The sequence below is a fragment of the Chinchilla lanigera genome, unplaced genomic scaffold (genome assembly GCF_000276665.1).
Source record: "Chinchilla lanigera isolate Chin_1 unplaced genomic scaffold, ChiLan1.0 scaffold00011, whole genome shotgun sequence".
In the NCBI taxonomy this organism is placed as follows: domain Eukaryota; kingdom Metazoa; phylum Chordata; class Mammalia; order Rodentia; family Chinchillidae; genus Chinchilla; species Chinchilla lanigera.
In genome coordinates, this window is record NW_004955412.1 from 22,523,430 (window position 1) to 22,546,919 (window position 23,490).

Consider the following 23,490-nt stretch of genomic DNA (forward strand, 5'->3'; position numbering starts at 1 on the left):
TGTAACTCTTCTCCAAGCTCCAGGTCCCTGGGTGTTTCCTTAGTCTTTTAGCAACCAGGTCCATGGGGGAGGAACATCTGCTGCCTGGTTTGGCTCCGGGGCAGTTTGATGGAGTGAAATAGAGAAGCAAATCTTTGGGGAAAGCAGGGCTGTGAAGGTCAGTTCTGCTGAAGGATCTGAGCAAAGGCTCTCTGCACAGAAGGTGTCTTGGGGCTGGCCACATCACCTTCCTAAGCTTCTTGACGTAGTGTCAGTGGGATGAAGCAGTTGCTGCGGGTCTCCTCTGCTCAGTGACTCCCTTGTGTGTATTCACCATAGTACTGTGGCTGTGTGTCTCCTCTCCAGGAAGCAACGCCTGCGTGCCCAGTCCATGCAGCCTTCTGTGCCTGCCCAAGGCCAACAACAGCAAAAGCTGCAGGTGTCCAGAGGGGGTGGCCAGCCATGTCCTCCCTTCTGGGGACTTGATGTGTGACTGCCCTCAGGGCTATCAGCTGAAGAACAATACCTGTGTCAAAGACGGTGAGTCCTTTTTTTTTTTTTCCCTTATTTTTTTTCCCCTTTTTCCACTTTCCGTGGCTCCATGTACCCTTTGTGATGTTGGAAAGAGTCCCAGGTGAAAATGTAACTCACTAAATACCCAGAGGATCCTGGTTTGGGTGCTAGGGTCTGTGGCACTTCAGTGCTCATTCAGAAGAAACCCAAGCTGTGCAAGTTATGGTTGTGCCTTTGGGTTTAATGTCAGCTGACACAGTCATCATCATGTGTCTTCCTTTCCGCACCCACATCTAGGTTCAGCAGCTTCTATTTCTTATAAGTTGGACCGACTTACCTTGAAAACATAGCTGGCTTGACTCTATCAGAGTCAGCTGCTATCACCCACCAGTCGTCTCTCAGCCACCTCCAGCCCAAAAGGGTTGAACTTTCAGACCAGTGTTTAATAAAGGTCTGAAAGTCTTGACTTCTAAGTCATGACCAAGCAGCCTTACTCCCTCTTTATTTGCAATTTGAATACATGGGTTAAAATCTTTTCCTCTGAGACGCTGCTTAATTTTTTTCCCACATACTTCTCACCATTGCTGCTTTCTCAGTCCTCAACCTCATTTTTCCATCAGTATGTGGAACCCCTAACGGAAGCTTTGCCACCAAGTACCTGGATTGATGGCCAGAATTCCTGCATTTCCTCAGGCTCCAAGTTATATTTGCTTTGTAATCCTAACCTCACTTCTCGCAGCAGCCTCTGAGGCCAGGCAGGCAGACACACAATGGAAGCCTTGTAGTCCGTCCTCCTTAAGAAATACAATGGAAAAAAGATAGACCATCCTTCCTTGGAAACAGGAGCCATTCAGGCTCCCGATGTCACCTTAAAACTGGGAAGAAATAGTGTCAACACCAAATTCCAAGAGAAGGGCAAACAGCTCCCCCCTTTTCCCCATTAGAATGGCACTGATTATCCAAACATGATAATCATCAGGTGCCCTTGATCCAGCTTATTAAACAATGCTTTTTTCCTGTGTAAATATTTGTTTTAAAGAAGCAATGGGGCAGAAAAAAATCTCTTAGTAGTCTTAGTGAGCCACTTGGGTATTAAATTAAATAAATATGGATATATACTGTGTGTAATTATATGCAGATATTCCTAGGTGAGCTGGCTTTGGGATTTCTTTGGGTACCATATAACACAGGTGCTCACGTCCCTTATACAAGATGATATAGTATTCACGTATAACCTATGCACATCCTCCCATATATGTTAAATCATATTCTCTCATATGTTAAATTGTGTCTAGATTACTTAGACCTAATACAAGGTAAATGGTATATAAGCACATGTACTGTATTGTGTAGGAATAATGACAAGAAAAAATAGTTTATACATGTTTAGTACTGACACATTTTTCCCTGGAATATTTTCAATCTGCAGTTGGTTGAGTCTGTAGATGTGGAACCCATGTATATATATATGTTTCAGTCCTTTATAAATACAGACCAGTAAGGAGATGCTTGTGTGATGAGTATTACATAATGCTGCTCTGATATCCTTGCCTCAGCAGACCCACCTGCTGTCATCGTTATCCTTTTTTATCATTGTAATCACTTTTTTTTTAAAAAAATAACTTTATTGGTATACTATTGATATACATAATGATCACATTCATTGTAGGAAATTTGTACCTGTGCATGTATAACTTTATTGTTCTCCCCAACCCTGCAGTATGACCATGCCACCCTGAACATGCCCATTCTCATCTGTAATCATTCCTTAATACTCCTTCCCACAACTTCAAGGAGGAAAGGAGGAGGAAGATGCTTCCTTCCTTGCGTGCCTGTGTGCTTGGCAGCCTTCCCCTCTCTACCACTCAAGGCACAGTGTTCTATGCGGAAAGGAATGGAAACTCAGAATGTCCTATGGTCTAGCAGGAAGAATAATACTGATTTCATTTCTTCCCTATTTAGAGAACACCTGTCTTCGCAACCAGTATCGCTGCAGCAACGGGAACTGTATCAACAGCATTTGGTGGTGTGATTTCGACAACGACTGTGGGGACATGAGCGATGAGAGGAACTGCCGTAAGTCTTCTGGCTTGGTCCAGTTATCAGGATGCTAAGTCTTACCCAGCAGGCTGGTCAGCTCCTCCATCGGGGGTGGGGCTTGGCTAACAGAGAAAGCACGGTCCCACATGCACATGTATATCGGTTACATAGAATTATCTCATATATGCACACACATGTATTTAATCAATAAGCTGAGTATTCATTGCAGGAGACTTATTATAAATGTCGGTTGCATGACTGACATGATTGACAGTCTGGGTTCTAACCTTGGTTTTGGTCCTGTAAGAAAGCTGGTGACATGGAGTGGATGACCAGGTGATGTTCTTTGATTTGTAAATTTAATGATCAGCCTTTCCAGAGGTGGGCAATGGGAGTCACCTTGTGTGCTTCTCCAGTTAGGTGATGTCAGCTGCCTGCCAAGCTTATGCAAGATTGTTATAATTGATTGATGATGCATAATTTGGGCTGGAATACAGGATCTTGGGTGTCCTATGTAAATGTCATCTTTCTACCAAATAATTTCTAAGATCCAAGTAAAGTATATGACTTTCCTTAGCAGGATTTAAAGAAAACAGAAAGAACACTAAATGGGTCATTACTCTATTGACTACAAATCTTAATAGCATTGACCTCATTTTATCAAGGAAATGCTTTGCCCTCTGTCAGTTGTATGTTCACCCAGTGTGTGTTTATCAAGCACCCTCTGTTCCAAGCTCTGTCCTGGTGATCAAGATGGAGTCAGGGAGTTTGCAGTCTGAAGGACAAGTTTGAAAAGTTAAACAGTAGTTACCACAAACAATGAGTGCTGTGATGGGAAAGCACCATATGAGGTAGGAGGACACCCTAATCAACAGCCCTGAAGGGTGTGTGGGTGCACCAAGCAGAGGTGAAGGAAAGAAAGACCTGGGCAAGGGTGCAGCTTTGTGAAAGGCAGAAGTCCGAGTATCAGGACTTGTGAAGATTGATGAGAATTGGGCCCAGTGGGGCAAGGAGAGTTGAATGAATGGGCAGAATCCAGATCTGCAGGAACCTTTTGGATTTTATGGGAAAAGCAACTGTCAACCATTGAACTAACATGAAAAAATTTTACCTTTGGAAAGAAAAGCTGTGGGCAGAATGAATTGAATGGGAGAGAGACTAGAAGCAGGGAAGGATGAAGCCAAATGAGGAGGCTTCTTTTTCAAGGATGTTAGCTTTCCTTTCCTAACCCTTTCCATTTACTAACGGTAGTATAAGAACAGGTGTGTGGGCAGCTCTGCATACTCCTCTGGTCCTGGCAAGTGAATGCAGACAGTCATCTGGGAACAGGGGCCAGGTTCCCACACCAGTTCACCAAGAAGAAAGCAGCTGTGGAAACACCCAAGTCGTCAAGCTGGTCTGGGCCCCACAGTGCTGGGCATTGCTCCTTTTGGCCGGCAGGAGGTTGTGTATGAAACCCTTCGCCATTACTTTTCATTACTTTTCATTACTTCTGCCTTCAGTGCTGCCTCTTATCCCCAGGGAAAAGGGTCTACTTAGTGGTAAGTTTGGAAGGTGTAAGCCTCTCCAGGTCTGTCCTTTGCAAAAAAGGGCTCTGACAAAGATACAGCCATTTCCACCTTTCAGGGACGTGGGAAGGTGTGATATTTGTGAGGGATTAGCCAAAGCTCTTCAAAAACACTAATAAACATGATTAACAACATGAAGCAGTGGAACAGAGTTTATTACAAATCAGTGTGGAGGAAGAGGACCTTCTTAGAGTTCACATGTGTGAGAGAAACTGCCTAAACATATTTAGGCATAATAGAAGCAAAGAGATACAAACTAGATGTCCAGTAGTTAGGGACACAGGGTAGCATGTTATTTCTCCTCTGCCCCTGGGCTAAGAGTCTACTAGACCGGCAAACTGGATCTCATATTGGTTCTGGGTTGTGAAGGAAGTACTTCTATCTTCATGCTGCCCTCAGGGAGGTCCACCTCTTTCCTCGCCTCAGGTCTGGACCTGACCTATGGCTTCAGCTCCTGCCCAGGGATGTAGTATGGAGCTCACTTGGTACCTTTTGGTTTGGTATCAATGTCAGCTGGGCTGATTTTCCTGAAACCCTGAAACTTGCCTTCTCCTCTGCTCTCTCCCAGTTTGACTTGGCTCACAGCCCCCCCAACAGATGTGAGAGAGGTGAGGAGATAAGCAGTGTTTTGGGAACAAAGCAGAGGGGCGTGATCAAGCCTTCCTATGGTCTCCCTTTTAGGGAAGGTGTGTGCTGATCAAGACACTGTGGGGCACCCTTGTCCCCAAGCAGGCAGCAGGAGAGGGACAAACACCAAGGGAGTGCTTTGGTGTTGGGAGTTCGGCTGCCAGGGAAGAGCTGAGGAGGGGTGAGGAAGGCGGTGCAGGAGGGATGTTGTCAGTCAATTTCCCTTCTCTTAAACAAACTCCTCCTGCTGGGTGGATGTCAGGCACGAGGGTTTTGACGTGAAGCCCCTGCAGCCTTGTCATTTCACATTCATCCCCTGCCTCCCACCATGAGCTCAATTACAGAGAAGAAATGGAACCTGAAATAAGAGCTACTGGGATGTCTAATAGCAGTGTTGCCATTCCGGTTTCATTGCGCGGCACACCCCCACCTCCATCCCTGGATTCTGTTCTGCCACATGCTGTCTTCTGTATCAGCCCCTCTGCATCTCGGGAGAACAGCCTTCCTCTCCTGTCTCTCTCCTGCATGGGTCCTTCCTTGTATCCTGAGGTTTGTGCACAAGCTCAGGAAGCTTATGTTTAGCAGAGGGAGAAAATCCAATTCTGTGCTCATTCTGATGCCGGAAAGGCACGGAACATGATGAAGAAGAGAAGTGACATTTGTTTAAAGCCCATTATTTTTATGTATCCTGTTCAATAGGCTGTGATCCCAAGCTTGTTTTCTTCGTTTTTCGTTGTGGTGCTCCCAAGGTAGTTAATATCTGCATTCTGTTATAGAGGGAATAAAGAAGGCAAAGAGGGCTAGGTGAAGTCAACTGTAGGTGGTAGAATAAACTCCAAATTTAGTGTTTCCGATTGTGGTCACAAGTGCATGGTCACATTACCTTAGTCTTATTTTATTGTTGGAGAAACTGAGGCTCACGGAGGTTTAAATTGATCACCCATGAAGGAAGTATAGACAGAATTTGATACCCAGCCTTGTCTGACTACAGACAGAAGCCAGGTGTCTGCTACAAAATTCTGCCTCTGCATTACCTTTTGTTCCTGTATGTACAGTGAGGTGCCGGCTTCTTATGTGGAATTGGACTTCCCCAGCATTAGTTCTGTAGCTAAAGGTGCTTCTGTCACCTATGTAGGAAGATACCTTTATGTCGTAGGCCTTCACTTCTGAAGGGGTAGTAGCAGGCAATCTAGCCCCTCATGGTCTCTCTCAGCCAGGTGACAGTTTCTCTCTTTTCTAGGCCCTGTGCTCTCTGAAGCTATCCTTGGAAAGATATGCCCTTACCTCCCTTAGTTATTAATTTCACATTCTCAGGGAATTTATTTCTTCCATTATGTCTAGGTCCAATTTCTGTTGTTACGCTTAAAGTCTGCTTCCTTTTGTTTCTGTTTTGTTTTTGATTTTTGGGACTGGGTCTTGCTGTGTAGCTCAGGCTGACCTTGAACTCACTATGTAGCGTAAGCAGGGCTCGAACTCACAGTGACCCTCCTGGCTCAGCCTCCCGTGTGCTGGGATTACAGGCATGCGCCATGACACCCGGCTTCCTTCTGTTTTTTAATTGGTTTCCAGTAGGAAATTTGTGTCTGAGGGGAATGAATTGTACCTAACAAGTATATCATCTCTCTTTCCCATCGTAGCTACCACCATCTGTGATTTGGACACCCAGTTCCGGTGCCAGGAGTCTGGGACTTGTATCCCACTGTCCTATAAATGTGACCTCGAGGATGACTGTGGAGACAACAGTGATGAAAGTCACTGTGGTAAGGCACATGCTATCCAGAAATCCATCGAAGGTGGGGTACGGCGGTCACCATACTTCACTGGGTTATACTAGTGGATGGGGTGTGCAGGAAATGGAGATTTCTGATATCCATTTCAGTATTTATGATCTTCCAGCTGCATGGTCATTTCCATCTAGATTGCAGCAGTGAGTTCTTTCCTTCTGGTGTTGTGACAGAACTTACTTGCTGTTTTTCATGAAAATTCAGGTCTAGGAATATGTGACCCAGATTTAATGGGACACTGGGTTCATGGTCAGAAAAGATAGAACCTAGACTCAGCTCCTGTCACTTGTTTTCTCTTTGCTTAACTTTCATTTTTTAATCTGGAAAATGAAGAAACAGACCCTGCCTTGTCTTGCAGAGATGCTGTAAGGGTACAATGTGATGGTGAGGAAGATTTCTGAATGGTTTCAGTGGGTGGTTAACAGCTACACAGACTCGGCCTACGTCTTGGAGTGGGTGTGAAACAAGCTGCTTGAAGGCACAGATCTGTACCTTTGTGAACTGTTTATTTTTTTAAGCCAGCCTCATTCAGTAAACTCTATTAAAAGTCAGCAGTGCTGTAAGCTTTGATTGAGCATCTGTTTTCTGAATGGGAATTTAAAATTTTAGAAGAGTGTGTAACAATGGCAGGAAGTAACAAAGGCAGGTAAATAGTCTCTAGGCCAGTCCCTTTAATCTCCACATTGAGTGAGGAGGTCCACAGGGCTTAGAAGGCATATTCAAGGTGACACAGTTAGTCTGTGTCAGAATGCAGTGAGTGGGAGGTGACTGCGACCTGTGTCTCCTATTTTCTGCTCCCACGCTCTTTCTGATGCACACCATTGCCCTGTCAGTTCAGGAGCCCTTCGTTAGCAGGCTCTGGTTCTGTCCTTACAGCTGCTGACCACGGAAGAAAACAGTGCAGCACGCTCAGTGCACCAGAGTGGAGAGACCGTAGGCACAGCAGTGAAGTGAGAATGGAGGCCAGATGCCGACCCAGCCACGGCAATGAGTTGGTGTGCCTGGTCAGGCCCCCTCTCTTGTCTGCAGGGTCAGATCCGGCCAGGCTGTGCATGTGCATATGGATCGGGCTTGCTTTGTTAGGGGCAGGTGGTTTAACTCACAGGGACTAAAATAAAAGGAGTAAGGGCTGCTCGTAAATCACTTTTACGCAAGGGAACTAATGGAGCACACCCAGGGCCACTTTCACATGGACGATAACCCTGGTTTGGCTCTGGAAGGAATTTTTTTCTCTTTTTTGGTTCCTTAATTCTCCTTCAGCGGGGGCTGTAAACATGTGCTTGGGATTCTCAGGCATCTCCCCTCTTGTTCCTGCCTTTGCTTCCGCTGTTCTCAGGAGGCTGAAGTGAGCTGAAGGACTTGATTAGGAGGGAGGAAGCTCCGTGTAGCTCTGTGTTCCCTGTTCCCAGGTCACGCAGCTCCCCCAGGGCACATGGGCGGCTACTCAACAGGTCCGCCACTATGCCCCATCCCTGCTGGTTGGTCCTGAATCCACCCCAAGGTCCCGCTTAGTCCCTTGTCTGATGCAGGTCCTCCTCACGCCTCCAGAATCTTTCCGTGTAAGCATCTGCTTCACTGCCTTCACCATCAGCCTGTCTCTGCTTAGGTACTCCTGTTTTCTGAGGCTGTGGAAAATTCCACTGGAAAGTTCCAGGGCTCAGTCTTCTGGGGCTGCTGTTCCAAAATACCTTACAGTGAGTAGTTTATTAACAGTGGACATTTATTTTTCCCAGTTCTGGAGGCTGAGAAGTCCAAGATCAGTCACCACCAGATTCAGTATCTGGTGAGGCCTATTCCCATAGACCATTCATTCTCTATGTCCTCATGGGAAGAGGGGTGAACGGTTCCCTTGTACCTCTTATGTTAGGTCACTAATCCCATTCTTAATCACCTCCAAAAGGCTTCACCTCTTGATGTGATTGCACTGGTGATTACATTTCCACTTAGGAATTTTAGGGAACATATTGCAGACCATAGCTTCTGTTTTAATGATCTCCATAGACCTAGGAAAGCTGTTGTAGCAGCCTCCTTTCTAATCTCAGGGTACACTGGTTTTGAGACAGGCCGCCCACTGACATCCAGAACTGCCCACAGAAGGCCTCAGCTATGTTTCTTCCTACGTGGAAGCTCAGCACTCACCTTCCTTTCCCTGAGCTGAGCCTCTCCTGATCAGCACACATGGACTTCTCCTTACTTGTTTTCTCAAACCCCATGCCGTGTTTCTACGAGTCTTCTCTTTCCTTGAAAATTCTACTCTTTGGTCTCCACCATCACTGCTGCCAGCTCTGTTCCTGTCTTAGCACAGAAGATGATGCTATCTGTGGACTGCACCAGCATAAATACACAAGGCTGCTCTTGCTGAGAGGCAGCCCACTGTATGAGTCCAAGGGTGGGAATAATCCATTTGCATCACACTTGGTGGAAATTACTGTAGATGAACATAGATCTCTGGTTAAAGGTCTGTCCATATAATTTACAGATAATAAATGATAAACACCCCTCGTCAAAGTTCTCTTTATCTGAGTTATGTACAGGTAATCTGTGATACGGGCCTGTCTCCAGCCCAAGAGCTTTGATGCCAGACAGAATTCTGAGCAAGCTTTTGTCTGCATTAGTGCTTGTTGTCTCCCCTGCAGAAATGCACCAGTGCCGGAGTGATGAGTACAACTGCAGCTCTGGCATGTGCATCCGCTCTTCCTGGGTGTGTGATGGGGACAACGACTGCAGGGACTGGTCCGACGAAGCCAACTGTACCGGTCAGTATTTCCTAGACTCAGTTACCGCTACTCACCAGCTTGTGTGCTAATTAACATACATCTTTACTGGGTCATAGAATCTGAAGTCTGAGAATCTGCTTGGACTTTAGAAGTCAGCTGATTAGTGCTTCTCAGAGAGCTGGGATGAGACAAGGAGCATGTGCCAGAATATAAATTAACAACCTTCTTCTTTCATCAAGAAAGTCTAAGTAAGAAAAATGGCAATAGAACTAAACAGTGTTCTGAGTGATATAGTTAGTTTTATTCTGGTTCATTCTTCTTAATTCTCAATTCTTTGGGACCAACAACACAGTTTACACACCAGCCCCTGGTGTGGGGACCATACTTGGAGTAGGACTAAGCTAGCTCATATTTTTCAAATGGAGCATCTCAGGGTCTCCTAAACAGTTAAAAGTAAACTGTATTTGTGCCTATTTGAGATAAAATTTCATTGAGAATAAAGTTAGAAACATAAATGTGATAGGAATAACAGGTGGTATAAGATAGGGTCAGTGTTCTAATTCTTGCCGTAGGTTCACTCATGTTTCTTATAGTATTTTTATGAATCAGTGAATGAATGAGTGGTGGGTACATACACTATGGTGGAGGGAGTAGGTAGAACTCTGCCTTCCATGCACAGGATGGTGTCTGTTTACATTCAGGACAGTAGCCGTATACATCACACAGGATGCTCTGTGACATTGCCACAGGGCAGTCTCTGAGAAAGCTTCCTCATGTCCTTTTCAATGCAGACTCAGTGTCTGGGTGTTTGCTTCTGGAAAATGCCTTTGTGTACAAGTGTGGCCCATATAGGTGGGTGGAGGAGGTGCTGTTAGCCGAGGAAACACATAGAAGCTGACTGGAGGCTTTGGGTTCAGATGGATAATTGGTTAATAAATTAGAGAGGCACACTTGAGCGTTTTTGTTTGTGAACTGCAGTGTGAGAGAACATCTTGTTTGCACAACCACATTAGTTAGTCTTCTGTTTCTGCAGCATGTGCTGGTCTTCCAGAATGAATTACTAACTGCAGTTCTTTGGGCGGGTTTGTCATACACTCCCAGTTGTATCTCTGGCTTTTTTCTACCAGGGCTCACTGGGAAAATTTAGAGTTCTTGCCACTCAACTGCAGCCTTGTTCCCATGGCTGTTTATCCGGGTGTTTTGACGATGATTCTCTTTCTCATATCAGAATGGCCGGAGATCTGATGTGAGCTCATTATAATGTGTATGTGACATTTCACTTCCTGATGTATTAAATTAGCTATGTACAATGTCAGAGAAAATAAGTCAGAGAAAATAAGCTTCTGACCTCCCTTTGCCTTGGTGTACATACATTCTCTATGCTTGTTCTGCTTCCTCTTTTGCTATCCATGGGGTTCTGGGTGGTCTTTGTTCCTTTCAACCCTCCCCTCCCTGGTTTGGAATATATACAGTCAATTTCTTTCCGTTACTACCTTTCAACATTATATGTGTATTTTTAATATTATTCCCCTCTCCTAGATATATAAACCCTAAAATTCCTGCCCACAGTTTCAACACTAAAATACTTAGTAAAATATTGTGTATTTTAAAACACTAAATATTTAGTATTGTAGATTCACAATTTAAAAATCCTCAAATTAGGGTTTGGAGCACACAGCTCAGCGATGAATGCTTGCCTAGTGTGTATGAGCCCCAGGGTTCCACCCCTAGAACCAATAAACAAACAAAAATTGTTCATTTTTATTCTTCTTACCAATCAAACTTACCTCTATAGGAATGTAACTATTTGCCAGTGTTCTTTGCTTCTTGTATCCAGCGGCTTTTTCCATTACTCTCACAGCAGAAGTCTGAGAGAGGTAAACTCAGGTTTCGTTAATGTAACATGTCTTTGACATGTTCCTGCTGGCCTCAACCACCAGTGGTACATGCATGACTGTTCCATCAGGTGGCTTGTACTACCTGATGGGGATGTCCCTTGCCACCCAATAGGTGAATCACGCATGTACCACCACTGGTTCAGAGCCACCCAGAAGTAAGATGTATCAATGATGGCCCTGTTGTGAATGTGTTAATGCTCATTCTTGAATTCAAATAGGTCTGAAGTTTTGTTTTTTTTTTTCCGGTACTGGGAATCGAACTCATGACCTCGCGCTTGCCAGGCAGGCACTGTGCCACTGAGCTAACTCCCCAGCCCTGAAGTTTTAGGTTTATAATAATTTTCTGTAATTATTCCATTTCTTTCTGCTTTCTTATGCCAACTGGAATTCTCCTGTGAGATTACCTGTTAAAATAACAAGACTCTTTGCTTTCCAGTTACCTTTACTTCTTGCTGTTGTTACACAGTTTCCCTTACCTATGTGTGCAGTTATTTTTATTTATCCTGATTGGGTGTTGTTTTCTTTTTAAGATCAGACAATTTATGTTTCTAATCAATTCTCGGTTATAATATCTTATAGTTCAGGGATGGCTGTTGGCTACTTTCTCTGGTCTTATTTTAAGCAATTGCTATAAGCTATTTGTTAGACTCTCATTCTTTTATTCACACTTTCTGTATTTATTTTTGCTGTCTCTTTAGGGCTCTGTGCTAGAATCTGAGTTATTTCTTCCCACTTACCTTCCAGTTTAACAGTTCTCTTTTCAGCTAAATCTAATCTGCTATTTTATATATCTGTGGAGCTTTTTATTATCATGATTATAGTTTTTACATCTTGTTTATCAGTTTACTTTTTTTCAGATGTACATTTTTATTTTTTAACATTTTTCTCTATGCTTTGTTTTCTTTTATAGCATTAATTATTCAGATTGTGTTTATACTGACATTTGTTTTTCCTCCTGTACTTTCTAATGGTTGAGTGTTTCTAAGAAATGAGGCAGTAGTTTTCCTCATTGGGGTATATAACTAATATTTTATTCCACTTGTGCTTGACTAATGCTTTCGGTCAGATGTTCCAGGAGGTCCTGGTAAGTCAGGGAAGATCTAAATCAGAGAGTAAGGCTAGGATAATGGCTTTTATCAGAAACTGATACTCTATCTCAAGTGTTTATTGTGTTAGTCTTCTTGTTCCCATATTTTTAGTGAATCCACTTGTGTAGAAGATTCTTTTTTTCTTCCCCAAATTCTTCAGTCTGGATTAAAATCAATCACCTCTACCTTCATAATTTTTTTTTTAATTAAACATGTGTTATTTACCAGGCACTGTAAGTGAGAGCCTAATAAGTTACTCAGGAGATAGAAAATTCCAGAAAAAGAAAATCTAGTATGCATTCTGGTCATGCCTGACCACTTGAGTGTAATTGTGCAAACCGATTAATATTTCTGATCTCAGCTTCTGGGATTGTGTTTGGAGATCTCAGACATGCCTCCCAGAATTGTCATTTGGAAACCCCACTAGCACTTTGAAATTGTTTTCAGTTGAAAATGAAATGCATAAGCTGAATAATAACAAGTAGATTAGTATGGTAATCAGTTTAGGCAACTTTATATATTTTATGAAAGCAAGCAAGGATTTGGTGAGGAATTTTATTTTAAAGCTACCAGAGTTGTGACACCAATAAATCAAAAATATTCCTCGTGATGGCTGTTACTGGGGCAGAAACTCATGTAGCATGCATGATTCATTTATTCTTCTGATCAGAGATAAGTGTATTTTAAAAAAATGTTTAATGAATTGTAAGTGCTAATGGTTGTAAATACTGAAACTTCTCATAGACTTATTTCCATCCTACCAAACTCAGCCTTGGTGTTCAGATGGATGAAAAGATGTAATGGATCACAGTTGTTTTAAGTGGTTTGAGAAGTCAGATTCTTTGTATTTCCAGCCACTGCAAAATAAGAGCCTCAAAGTAAGCCAATTTTCCCAACTCTTGAGCAGCTTATTGCCAGTTATCTCAACTGAATAGAAAATTGTAGTTTGCTTTCAACAACCCACTTTTGTTTGTTTTGCCTCCTTCTCTTACGAAGACACCCTGTTCACACAGAAACTTGCAAAGAGCCTCTTGAGGTTATAGTAGCTTCTTCCGCACTACTCTTCCATGGTTTTGCTATCTGTCATTTCTGATACCTGTCGTCAACCACAGTTCAAAAATTTTCCATGGAAAATTCCAAAAATAAATAATTTGTAAGTCTTAAATGACTGTTATTATTCATATCATTATTATTGTTCTATTTCATTATTTGTTGTTAATCTCTTACTGGATATATGATTAAATTTCTTTTTTGGTGTGTCTACACTGGAAAAACATGATATATACATATATATATATATATATATATATATATAGAGAGAGAGAGAGAGAGAGAGAGAGAAGAAGGGCGGGAGAGAGAGTGTGTTCAGTAATATATAAAGTTTTAGGCATCCATAAAATATCTCACAATGTTCTCCTGTGGGTCCAAGGAGTACTGTGAGGTTTTTCATTTTGGTTATAAAGAAGGAGAGTTCTGGCTTTTCTTCAACAACAGATAGACACAGAGGAGAAAGGGGAAATCTGATGCAAAAGGCACTTACAGTGTTGGCTGGGTTTGAGGCAGATACTATACTCTTGAATCTTGATTTTTTGTTTTGTTATTTTGTGGTGCTAGGGATCGATCCCAAGGCCTTGTGCACGCAAGGCAAGAGTTCTACCAATGAGCCACATCCCCAATCCTCAATTTTTAGAATCTTGGTTTTTAGCCAAGATTTTGACCAAGATTTTGCCATATTTCTAAATGACTTCAGGAGATCTCAACCCATGTATGGAAATGAAGTTCACTTATAACGGTGATTCTCTGTTTCAGCAGCTGCTGCTGCTGCTACTGCTCTTCCCCTTCCTCCTCCTCCTCCTTTTCCTCCTGTGGCTCCTTCTTTTCCTCCTTTTCTCTTTGTACTCCTCCTCCTCCTCTTCTTTCTCTTTTTTAAAGTGAGTGTGGTGGACACTATCTATTACTGGTTGGTTGATGTTCCTCTTGCCTGTCCAGAAGACTAGGTTGTTCTAAGTTCTGAGGTCTGTTTTCTTTGAAGCTTTGGATGAATCTTAATGTTCTTGGGGTCTGAAGTTGAAACTGGGTCTTTCTTTTTTTAGAATTTTATAAATTCATGGACCTTCAGATCTCCAGAGATCACTTAGATGTCAATATAAGGAGATAACATTGAGGCTTCCAGAGAGTGGTTGGACCAGGTGTAGAACTTTATCTCCAGAGCACACACCATCCTTCCTTATTTCATAGTACCTGAGTGAATGGGAGGCCTTATATGAGAGGATAAAATAGCAAGGTATAATAGAAAAAATATAAACTGTGCTATTATGTTTAAGTTTCTTTGTTTTTGCAAGCCTGTTTCTCATTTGTGGCAAGGGAAGAATGCTGACCTCATAGGTCACTGTGAGGTAGGGTGAATTTTGGCATGGCATGCAGGCCTGAGTAGTGGCTTTTATACTGCTGTGTGGAACCCAGCCAGCAGCCCCTGCCTGTAGAGGGAGCAGCTTCTTCCTACGGTCAGTCCCAGGTGCCTGAGTCCTTGCAGGTGCTCCAGCAGTTTACATCCTAATCCCCAGGGCACAGCCTCTTCCCTGTCCACCCTTGATAGCTGATGAGGAGGAGAGCAGTGAAGTGTGACTGTCCCCCTTCTGTGTTGGCAGCTATCTATCACACCTGTGAGGCCTCCAATTTCCAGTGCCGCAATGGGCACTGCATACCCCAGCGGTGGGCGTGTGACGGTGACACAGACTGCCAAGATGGTTCTGACGAGGATCCTGTCAACTGTGGTAAGTGCAGATGCCTTGCTCACTCTGGAGCTTCCTCTGTGTCTGCTGTTCAGGATGAGGCAGGAGCCAAGTCAGGAGGTGAAGTACAGGCTTGCCACTCCCAGGTTTCTCTCACCTGAACAAGCCCGTTTGCTCACTGTGATGTCTTGAGTGGACAATGTTGCCTTCATTCTTTGGCTATCACTTTGCCTGTCACACAACCAGGAGTGTGAAATGCCACCACACCACAAAAACAGTATTCATGGTGCTATTTGACGTCAAATATTCTTAAGGTTTTCTATCCTTGTCCCATTACCAAACAATCCAAAATTTAATAGTATTATACTTATTGTCTACAGGTCTTTATATTGCTTACTTTCCAAAAAATTTATTAGTACAAGTTTGCAGTATATAATGACTATAGACATTGGGGGGAGTTGATACATGCACATAACACATCCTAATTCCTCTCATGTTTCTCTATATCTGTATTTTCTGTAGTTAGCATCTTTTATGGAAGCTTCATACTCAGTTCTTACTGCTACAACCTAATTTACTTAGTTAATTCCTGTCTGGGCTTTCAAGTGCTTTTAGTTTTACACTGTTGTGCTTGTACAGGTATTCACGTCCTTGGAAGTGAAAGCCTGTTCTCCTTTTGGAACATTTCCTGGGATATTGTCATGGTCATTTTTTCATTACTAAGTTATAGTGTTCAACCCTCCCAACATAAAGGAGGAGAAGTTTATTTTGGTTCGTGGTTATAGTCCATGCTGGGTTGGCTCCAAGGCAGAGAGGCATAGCGGAGGAAAGCTGCTCACAGCATGGTGGCCGGGAAGCAGAAAGGAAGAGTAGGAACTAGGGAGGGAGATACAGCCTACCAAGTCACCCTCTCAGTGACCCACCTCCAACCAGGCCCCACTGCCCAACAGTAGGTCAGTGATTGTGTCCCATGACCTAATCATTTCCTGTCCTTTGACTAATTTCCTAAGAATGTTTTTTCTGGGATTAAAACTCACTTTCTTGCCTTTTGTCTAATCCCCATGGAACTCTCTGCCAAACACTGGTTTTGCAAGGCTACAGCTGCCCTGGTAGAATGTATGTTTAAGTCTAATGTTAGCAGTGACTCTGCTTGGGAGAGAGGGTACCCTAGTGTTAGAGCTTCTCATCAGGATATCCTGGTTCTAGCTTAACTCCCCTTGGAACTGGTTATGGAATGCCAAGCTTTTAAACATTTTTAGGCGAACTTTTGCCAAACAGGCTTTGTGCTAGAATTCCTGAAGAATTACGACTGCCAGTGATTCAAAGAGATTTTAAAATCTCGGATTGTATAGTGGAAATTCATGTCCTCATTTTTTCCTATTCAGTGAAACTTTTCTTTTGGTTCTAAAAAATGTAATTAATTTTTGAATATGTAATACATTTACCTGGTTTAAGCTGGAAAAAGTATCAAAACACTACAGGAACAATTGCTTTTCCTGTCTGCCCTGTTCTGACCCTGTCCCTGTAGGAAACCATGCTTTAATATATTTTCAGAACATTTTGTGCCTATGTAGTCATGTAGTGCATAATGATATTTCTGCCAATGACAGACTACATTTATGAGATTATAATGGAGCTGAAAGTTTTCTATCACCTAGTAATACTGTATCCTTTCTCATACTGCAGTGCTTTACTCATGAGTTTGTGGTCGTAAAAAACATACTGTGCCGCCATTTGTATAACAGTATAGCACATAAAATTACAAACAGCATGTGATAATTAAAATACACAACTATGTCACTGACTTACCTGTTTCTTACACAATAGTTTTTATCACTACTGTGCAGTGCACCCCTTCTAATTACTAGAAGTAAAGTTAACTGTAATGTATTGTGCTGCATTACACTGGCAGTAGCATCATACATCTTATGTTTACCACATCTCTTGAATGAATCAAGAGAGCATATTGAGTGATCTATCTATACCAACTAAGTCTGTGTATGTACATTCTGATTTTCGAATGGCAAAAACATTTGAGTAATGGTATGTTTCTGAGAACGTAGCTGTTGTGGTGATGCATAACTATATAAACAAAATTTAAATATTTGCTCTATTCTTGTTCCATTTTATACAAATAATATTGCACTGTGCATGTGGTTTTGTACCTTTCATATAACTGTATATCTGGGAGAAAATTTTCCATATTGCTCCTTTGCAATCTCTGTGTCCCTGTCTACTGTTCTAATGTATAGTCATTTATTAAACAGTTCCCTAATGATGGACACGGTGGTGGTTTTTGATCCCTTACAACTAGTAATGGAACATAACACTTACACTTAAAATTAAGTGCAGATTTTTATCTTATATTTACATTATTTTTCAATTGTGTAGAACACATTTCTACATTTGTACTTGTTGGGTCCAAGTATATATACATTTGTAATTTTGCTAGTTATTGCCAAATTGCTTTAGGGTCCATATAAATTTATCGATACAATTTACCTTGTTGCCCTGCCAACAAGGGATGTGAGTGCCTGCCTGTTTCTTCTTTGTCATTCTTTGTTGTTGTTGGATTACTTTTCAGAGAAGAAGTGCAATGGATTCCGCTGCCCCAATGGCACGTGTATCCCATCCAGCAAACACTGCGATGGTCTACGGGACTGCTCTGACGGCTCGGACGAACAGCACTGTGGTGAGTCCAACACTCACTGTGGTGAGTCCACTCCCCTGCTAGGGCCCACTTGGTATAAATGAAGAGCATCAGGTGGATCAAATCCAGTTGTTTCTTCAGTACTTCTGTTTGGTTAGCTTTTAACCCTTGACTATGGAGTGCTTCACCAGGATTTAGGAACTGATCAAGCAGAGAGACAAGGTTTGGGCAGAGGCGAGCAGGAAGAGGGCTGGGGTCGGTGATCGTGAGAATAGTTTATACTTGGGTGAATATTATGGTTTGGCTGCCACATATACCTCATTTATACTGAAGATGACAATTTTTTGAATTTTTGTGTGACATTTGTAGGTGCTATGTAAGAAAAGTCAAGAAACAAGAATTTGAAGAAAAAGACTTTTTTTATGTTCGATTGTTATAGGTGATCCAGAACTGTAACATTAGGCACTGAAGGATTACTACAAGTCAACCATTTATTTTCAATTAGGCACTTGCTTCTTCTTGAAGGGTTTCATAAGTGTTGCTGATTGTCACTTAGGAAGGATCATATGTCAGGTGACCCTTTCTAGCCCCAATTTTCTTTAGATTATCTTGGGTTAGCAGTGTTTGGCCTTGAGTCTACAGTGGAATCACCTGCAGAGCCAGTGCCTGGGCATCAACCCCAAACATTCTGGGTTGATTAGAGTGTGGCGCTTGGGCCTTGTTTTTTTTTGTTTTTTGTTTTTTTTTCTTTTTAGACAGTGTTGCAGGTATTTGTAATGTGCAGTCCACAGTGAGAACTAATGTTAGGGGTGGCAAACCGGCCTATGGACAAGATTCAGCCCATAATCTGTTCTTTTAAATGAAGTCGTATTTGAGCACAGTAACTACTGCTTTTGCTTATATACTGCGTGGGCTGATCTCATGCTACAGTGGTGAAGTTGAGCCGCTGTAGCAGGCTGTATGTTTGCAAAGCCTAGCATCTCTGCTTTCTGGTTGTGTTAGTAGGGTTCTTCACAGAAACAAAGCCAGTAAGATATTAGAGAAAGAGACAGACAGAGGCAGAGAGACAGAAGACATATTTATTATAAGTTCTTGTTTCATGTGGGGACTGGCAAATACAATATTTGCAGAGTGAACCAGCAGGCTGGAGACTTGTGGCAAGCTGAGGTCACAGTTCAAATCTGAAGGCTCTTGGCTAGAGACCCAGAAGAGAAGCAATTGTAATTCACCTTTGAAGTCCCATTTCTGCTGTGTGCTCCCATGGCCTTTTCTCCCTGTTTACATACCTGCTATCTCTTCTTGCGACACCAATCCTGTTGGATTAGGGCCTGACTCTTATGACTTCGTTTAAACTAATGATATTTTTTTAAAGGTCCTCTCTCCAAACACAGTCACACTGGGGGATTAGAACCTCAGCATAAGAATTCTGGGGAGAAAGGGTAGGCATAATTCAGTTCATAACACTGGTCCCATACAGAAAAAGTTTGTCAGCTCCTATATTAGGGAGTGAGGGTCATATTAATAGTGAGTTAGATCATGGGCTTCGATGCCATTTAGATCTGGATTTCACTGTGGCTTCCCCTTCATCAGTTGTTTATTCTTGGCACCATACTCAATGAATGCGCCCCCTATTTTTTTCATTTTAAAAACAGAGATGATTAAATCTCTTACAATGTTGCCTTGAGGGGTTAATGATGTTCTTTATAACAAGTACTTGATACTTTGGCACAAAGCAAGTGCTTGATCAACAGTGGCTGTGACTATTGTTTCCTAAATGTACATCTGTACCAGTGTCATTTGCCAGGAGGCGGAGGGAGCCCAGCTGGCCCCAGGCACTCATGGCCATTTCTCTTCCCATCCCCTTACAGAGCCCCTCTGCACGCGCTTCATGGACTTTGTGTGTAAGAACCGCCAGCAGTGTCTGTTCCACTCCATGGTGTGTGATGGGATCATTCAGTGCCGGGATGGATCAGACGAGGATCCTGCATTTGCCGGATGCTGTGAGTGGGGCTGGCTGGGAGTCATTCATGGGCATGAGGTTGAACTACCTTGGGATGCACTTCCACCTGGTTAACAGATTTCAGCAGAGTGTCCGAGTTTGCCTTTTCTGAGAGTTACCTTTCTTACTTAAGAAGTGCTGCTGTTTAGTTGTTAGTATATGTATTAGGGGATTAGGCCCCACTCTAATGGTGAATGACCACGATCTTGGCTGACATGTCACCTCGTCCAGAGGCCTTCCTTAGCATTCTGTACTCAGTAGCCAGTCTCTGTACCCCTCTACCTGTTCCTAAGATCTTCACAGCACTTTTCCTGCATTGTATATATGATGTATTTGTTTTACGATCTACCTCCCCTGCTAGAATATGAATGTCACCAGAGAAGGTACTCTATTTTATTCATTGACATAGCCTCAAACAGTGCCCTGCATATGGCCCATGTGCTTGGGATGCGGTAGCAAAGTGCCACAGATTGAATGACTTATACAACAGCAATGTATTCTCTTGCAGTTCTAGAGACTGGAAGTCCAAGGCCAAGGTGCTGGCAGGTGGTTTCCTCGGAGACCTCCTTCTTGACCTGCTATATGGCCCTCTTTTCCCTATGTCTTTGCATGGCTATTCCTCTCTAAATGCCTGTGCCTAAATTTATAAGAATACCAGTCATATTGGATTAGGGCCCACCCTCCTGCCCTCATTTTAACTTTAATTAGCTCTTTAAACATTATGTCCAAAACAGTCACTTGTTTGAAGTACTGGGGATTAAGACTTTAACCTGTAAATTTCGGGAGGATAAACTCAGTCTGTAACAGTACTCATAAAGTTCTGCAGAATGAATTAACTAACAAAAGGTGTTTTCCATTAAGATTTAGTTTGTTCCTGCGTCTTGTTTCTGAGGCAGCACTGTTGCCTTGACTTCTCCGGCACACAAGTAATCTGTAATTACGGATATTTGTTCCTTATGTAGCCCAAGACCCCGAGTTCCACAAGGTGTGTGATGAACTTGGTTTCCAGTGTCAGAATGGAGTGTGCATCAGTTTGATTTGGAAATGCGATGGGATGGATGATTGCGGCGACTACTCTGATGAAGCCAACTGTGGTGAGATTTTAGATCTGTGTATCCTCGCCTTCCAGTGACAGTGATACCTGTAAGAAGGAGAAAATGTTAGCTAGAAATCACCTGAAGAATTTGTTTCCTCCTTCCTTAGCAGTACCTGCTGCAGTTCTCAAATCCCCAATTAAAGAATTGAGAGAAGTGGGGACCTCAGATCTTGTAGGTGCCAGGGAAATGTTTATTCCATTTCCTGTCCTTTCCCCAATTAAGAGGGTCACATTATATCTAGAGAACACAGGCTAGGTGAGGACTTGTGGTACATGTTACAGAGCGTACTTTTTCTTTCCTGAAGTAACAAACTACAACATCACCACTGAGTTATCATCAATTCTTAGGTTATTCCTTTGATGGAATGTCAAAATTAAAAAACCAGGCGATTATTCCGAGGATCCCAAAAAATAAGGCAGAAAAACAAGAGCTGAGGGCTGAGAACCAAGTGCTATTGTTTGTGGGTATGCTATGTTGACCTTGGGTCCTCGAAGCTACATGTGGTCTCTGGAAGGGAAGTGTAGGTGGGCCTGGCTTTGGGTTTTGAGGAGGAGGTACACAGGAGGAGCTTAGTGTTTGCACTGGCTCCGGGAACACGGCTGATGGTGTGTTTGATTTCTGCAGAAAACCCCACAGAAGCTCCCAACTGTTCCCGCTACTTCCAGTTCCGGTGTGAAAATGGCCACTGCATCCCCAACAGGTGGAAATGTGACAGGGAGAATGACTGTGGGGACTGGTCTGACGAGAAAGATTGTGGAGGTGAGAAGGAAGCCTCAGGGTAGTACATGGGCAACCCAAGGTTATGACACACCAGAACAGTTTCACCTGTCTGAATAGACTCTACCTTCGTCTCTTTAGTGCCTGACGTATTCCTCATATTTTTGGATTCTTTTTGGAGTTGTGACCCTGAGATATTTTTAACCCCTCCCTTTCATTTTGAAATCAGGATGATCGGTTTCTCCTGTTGTCAAGGTTATTCTTTGCAGATTTTGCTGAGCGCAGCCAGCTGTCTAGAGCCCTGCTGTTCAGTGTGGTCTGCAGACCGGTAGCATCTGCATCTCCTTGAGCTTGTTAGACATGGAGAAGCTCAACTGGGAGCGGTGGCACAGGCCTGTAATCCCAGCACTTTGGGAGGCTGAGACAGGAGGATTGCAACTTTGAGCCCAAGCTGGGCAAGTTAGAGTTTTATCGAAACCTTATCTCAAAATTTAAAAATTTTTAAAAAGACTGGGGTATAACTCAGTGTCAAGACCTTGGGTTCATTCAGTCCTTAATAACAGACACACACACACACACACACACACACATACACACACACAAATGCAGAATCTGTGGCCCTGCTCTACACCTACTGAATGAGAATCTGCACTCTGACGATGTCCCTGGATCCTGCATGTGCTGTGATGCACCGAGGAGCACTGATGAGGATACATAACTTTTCTACTTCCCTCTTGGTGTTCTCACCTCCAAGGCAGGTCTTGGGGTCATTGTGATGAATTAACTACAACAGTAGGACTTCTCCAGCCATCCTGTGTCTTCCAGGCCACCTGTTCTTTCCATCGGACCTCACAAGTCCCCACAAAAGCACACTCACCTGTTAGCTGGTATCCATCTGATAGTATGGTAACTCTGCTCCCCAAAAGGGAACCGACACCCTCTTGCAAGTGATTTGCAGATGGGCTACTGTTCCGAGCTGTGCTTGTCACTGGCTTCTCGGCTGCAGTAGCTAAGACTGGTACATCTACACCAGGTTTGGGACACATGTTGTCTGAGATCAAGCTTCCAGTAATGCTCTGGATTTTCTCACTTGGTGTTTTCCTCAGATTCACACGTTCTTCCCTCTCCCACACCGAGGCCCTCCACGTGTCTGCCCAATTACTTCCGCTGCAGCAATGGGCCCTGCGTGATGGACACCTGGGTGTGCGACGGGTACCGGGACTGTGCAGATGGCTCGGATGAGGAAGCCTGCCCCTCACTTGGTGAGCCCTGTCCCTTCCTCCCTCCTGTGGCTCTTGCTGTGGGAAGAGAACATTGTAGGAGCAAAGCCTGGCCACAGCCTGTACTTCTTACCAGCATTGTGCCTTTAGGGCAGAGAGACTTCTGGTGCTGCTCCTGGGACAGGAAGTCCAACGGGAGCTGAAACTGCAGCATCTCATTTTCCAAACTGCCCTCCGAACTCCCTGCCAGAAAAGGCCAGCCACCTGCTTCCCACCCCTGCTGCGGTTGGGCGGCCTCCGCTTCCTTCTCTGTGGGAAATTGCAGTTGGGATGATAGGGAGGTTTTTATGTGTGTATTAAACTCTCAGAGGACAGGGTCCAATTTTCCTGCTTGCTGGTTGTCAGGCCTGTGCTTCTAAAAGAAGAGTGAGCACTGCCATCTAGTGGCTGAACGTGGAGGCAGCTGCAGTTCTGTGGGAGAACTGTAGTGCTGGGGTGGGTGGAAGCTGGCTGCTCCAGATCCCATCTACCTGGTGTGTGCCCTCCACTGCGGGCAGAAAAGCTAAGGATGCTGTGTTTCTCCCTAAGCAGGAGTGTGTTTCAAAGTCATTGACAAGAAGAGAATGGATACTTGTTTGCTATGCTTTGCATCATGCTTGTCCTAGGAGACTTCTAACAGTCTGAATTTCTTTCAGTATAACTGTGCTTCCCTGTGTAAAAATCACCACTGATGTCCTCTTGCTCTTTTCTCTAGGAGATCAATCCTTGATGCTCAATTCGTGCTTCCAAGGCCCTTTGTGCACCAACTCCTCCTTGCCTCCATTAATTCTTACATCAGCCTGGCCGAACTCCTCATCCATG

General features: G+C 43.4%; 1 protein-coding gene across 1 annotated transcript in view; it reads left to right on the forward strand.

Annotated features, from left to right (window-relative positions):
- The window catches only part of Sorl1 (sortilin-related receptor, L(DLR class) A repeats containing), a 154,196-nt gene that overhangs the window by 101,446 nt on the left and 29,260 nt on the right, over positions 1-23,490 (forward strand). Inside the window, exons 22-31 of the mRNA XM_005378364.2 lie at positions 346-519; positions 2,455-2,568; positions 6,365-6,487; positions 9,148-9,267; positions 14,863-14,988; positions 17,531-17,638; positions 19,465-19,596; positions 20,558-20,689; positions 21,317-21,451; positions 22,516-22,671. Coding sequence (XP_005378421.1) covers positions 346-519; positions 2,455-2,568; positions 6,365-6,487; positions 9,148-9,267; positions 14,863-14,988; positions 17,531-17,638; positions 19,465-19,596; positions 20,558-20,689; positions 21,317-21,451; positions 22,516-22,671 — 1,320 coding nt within the window. The remainder of the gene's footprint in view (positions 1-345; positions 520-2,454; positions 2,569-6,364; positions 6,488-9,147; positions 9,268-14,862; positions 14,989-17,530; positions 17,639-19,464; positions 19,597-20,557; positions 20,690-21,316; positions 21,452-22,515; positions 22,672-23,490) is intronic.